We start from the raw sequence: 3248 nt of genomic DNA, 5'->3' as shown, positions 1-3248 counted from the left end.
TGACAGAACAATGGCCAATTTGAACTAAAACAAAAAGAAATTTAAACGAATAGGGCGAAATTGATCAATCCCAGACTAATTGAAACGGATGCATGTTCTACAACAAAAATCACGCACATTATATTACCGGTCGTACGCATCGTACGTTAACCCTAATTGTATTTTACACTTTCTTATATATAGAATAAGGAAAACACCATACAGTATACAGTATTCTGTATTGTTGGTTAACTTTATAGAATAAAGAAAACAACATATAGAATCTTTTCTTTTTGCCGTTATAAGAAAAACTAGAATCTTTTTTTCTTGTTCTCAAGGGTTTGCTTTAAATTTAAAAAAAAAAGGCTAATGTACAAAATAATAAAGCAGATCCACAGTGGATTTCCTAGAATAATATCACATACCACCCTTTTTCTTTTCCTTTTCCTTTTCCTTGGTATAAGTAACATATGAGCCTCCCTAGCATTGTATCTTTATCTTAAAAGAGATTAATAATAAAAACTATCTTGAGCACGAGCATCCTTTGAAGCTTGTTGACTTGCAGGAGAATGAAGACGGTGTAGAAGAATTCGATGAGGAGGAGAAGGAATTGGTTACACAAGATGAGTTTTCATGTATTTGTAAGCGGTGCCACGAAGATATCAATGGGTATTATATATAGGTACTACTATGAATGTGTTAATGATTCATGCAGTTTCTCTCTTTGTGTAGAGCTCCAAACAACATTAAAACACACATTAGACCCACATCCTCTTGCCCTCATTGTGTGTGGCTTCAGTCAGAGTTGCGTGTGTTGTAAAAGACAAATTAAGGTACCACATGTTATTGTAATGCACTAATGCTTGTGGGAAGGAAGGAACACAATGGGATGGGATCTTCTATCTATGTACCACATGTCCTAACTTCACCATCCATGTGGTGTGGATTGTATTTTCCTACCAAAAACTTTGTTAATTCAAAAGACTACAATCCACCGCTCACCCTTTCATATTCCTTCCCAGAGGCAAAACAAAAGGCTAAATATCATCCTATATGCAGAGTTTGTAATAATTGGTTTTACGACAAGAATCTTTGGATATACAAATGCGAGAAATGTATTTGTTATGTACATCTAGATTGTGCGACATCAAGAAGAGAACCATTTATGTCCATTTTGTCTATTGGTAATTACTAATTCTTTATCTTTATATATATACACACACACACACATGCGCTTCATTCCGTTAACCATTCAAAAAATATTAACCAAGTATTATGTTTCCAATCTTTCAGGTAGAGGTCAAACTATTAAAAATTTTGACGATGTCGACTATCCTGATCTTCTGCATCTCCCTTTTCATGATCTAACTTATAGCATACCCAAACATTTGTTTTCCAAAGAAATTGGACCTACAACTTATGGTACTGCTGAGGTAAGCATGCAACATATCAATCATCAACATGATTTAATTTTAGTTAATACAGAAAGCATTGGGTCAACCTCCTCAAAAATCAATGACTTGAGCATTTGCCATAACCCAATGAAAAAGACACAACTATTATGCAACGGGTGTGTAAGACCAATCATGGAGATGTCGTTCTACACTTGTCGTGCCAATGAAGATGAGAAATGCAACTTTGCTCTTCATGTATGGTGTATTCGGTTGCCAACAAAAGTAGAAAACCACCCAGGTCACGCACAATATACCCTTGTTCTAATGTCAAATGGCTCAAGGGTGTCCTTCAACACATTTTATTGTCGAGTTTTCCACTTATGGTAGAAACAAGAATGAGGATTCAATTCCAGCTCACATATTTCACAAAAGTATTCACTCTTGTGGTTTTCAATTGGGAAGTAACTCAAGTGCATTGGATGTTTGTCATAAGGGTGCCTAATTGTCTTAGGAAGCAACAAAGCACACTCCGAATGTAAATTTACATCACAAATGCTACAACAGAAACCCAACTTATATCTTTCACAATATGAAAAATTTCTGAGAGATAAGTGACACATAAGACAATATTTTTTGAACCTGCTCCCCTTGACTATTGAAAGAAGATGATTTGGGTGAGATTCATGTGTGATTTTTTCAAGGGGAGCAGGTTCAAAAATCACACATGAATCTCACCCAAATCATCTTCTTTCAATAGTCAAGGGGAGCATGTTCAAAAAAATATTGTCTTATGTGTCACTTATCTTTCAGAAATTTTTCATATCATGAAAGATATAAGTTGGGTTTCTTTTCTAGCATTTGTGATGTATATTTACATCCGGAGTGGGCTTTGTTGCTTCCTAAGACAATTAGGCACCCTTATGACAAACATCCAATGCACTTGAGTTACTTCCCAATTGAAAACCACAAGAGTGAATACTTTTGTGAAATATGTGAGTTGGAATTGAATCCTCATTCTTGTTTCTACCATTGTGACATGTGTAGTCACTCAATGCATTCTATTTGCGTTCCTTTGATATGTCAGTGTGAAACGGAAATCTATTCCCATTCCCATTATAGAAAAGGAATCTTTTTGTTTTTAAATGTGAAGTTTGGGACCATTTATAAGATTGATGGTCACCCACATCCTATTATGTGTCTTGAGTGTCAGTTTACAATTCCTCACAATTGTTTTAAAAGCTCGAACAACTCATGAAGGTGTGTGTTTAGTCTTCCTCATGCTTTAAAGATACAAGGTTGCGGCCTATCTTATCTCATTTCTCTACTTCCGACTATTAGTTAATAGCTTATGTGATATGTAAGTGTCATTACTGTTTCTTATATATCTTTTATGTATGAAGTGATGCAATGAAAAAATACTTTAACATTTGTGTGTTCATTCTTATGTTCTTTAATTGTGGTTTAAATTTAATAAAAGAATATACAGAAAAGAAAATGATAATAAAAAAAGAGAATATAGATAAGAATAAAGTGAATGAATAAAGTGAATACAAGGCAAAGAAATCTGAAGGCTATCAAACCATGCTTTACATTATTATTTTAATTATTATTTTTTCATGATGCTTGGGCCTGCTCTACATGGGCCTAACTTGGCCCACTAAACCACATCCTCGGGGCAACAAGAACATATAAGACAACTCGTTGGTGTGTGACGATGAGATGTCACTAGGGAATGAACCAAGTTGATGGATGATGGTAAAGTGGATTAATAACATAGATGATTATAATAAGTGTTAATTAAACGTAAAGTTATAATAGAAAATTGTGTTTTAAACATATTAAGCAGAGCACGGTGTGAAACATGCTGCTAAGGAA

At 34.5% G+C, this 3248-nt stretch overlaps 1 protein-coding gene across 2 annotated transcripts; it reads left to right on the top strand.

Annotated features, from left to right (window-relative positions):
- The first annotated feature begins 425 nt into the window (after positions 1-425).
- LOC110868760 lies at positions 426-2066 on the top strand. Of its 2 annotated transcripts, none has more exons than XM_022118014.2 (3): positions 426-620; positions 712-1163; positions 1273-2066. In XM_022118014.2, the coding sequence occupies exons 2-3, from the start codon at positions 839-841 to the stop codon at positions 1758-1760; spliced, it is 813 nt and encodes a 270-aa protein (XP_021973706.1). In that variant the 5' UTR covers positions 426-620; positions 712-838; the 3' UTR covers positions 1761-2066. The 2 variants fall into 2 exon arrangements, 1 of the variants encoding a protein (XP_021973706.1); XR_002552743.2 differs by having other exon boundaries at positions 451-812; positions 1039-1163.
- Positions 2067-3248: the final 1182 nt, after the last annotated feature.

The sequence above is a fragment of the Helianthus annuus genome, chromosome 7 (genome assembly GCF_002127325.2).
Source record: "Helianthus annuus cultivar XRQ/B chromosome 7, HanXRQr2.0-SUNRISE, whole genome shotgun sequence".
Lineage (NCBI taxonomy): Eukaryota > Viridiplantae > Streptophyta > Magnoliopsida > Asterales > Asteraceae > Helianthus > Helianthus annuus.
Note: the sequence above shows the minus strand (reverse complement) of the source record. Positions and strands in the feature narration are given on the sequence as shown.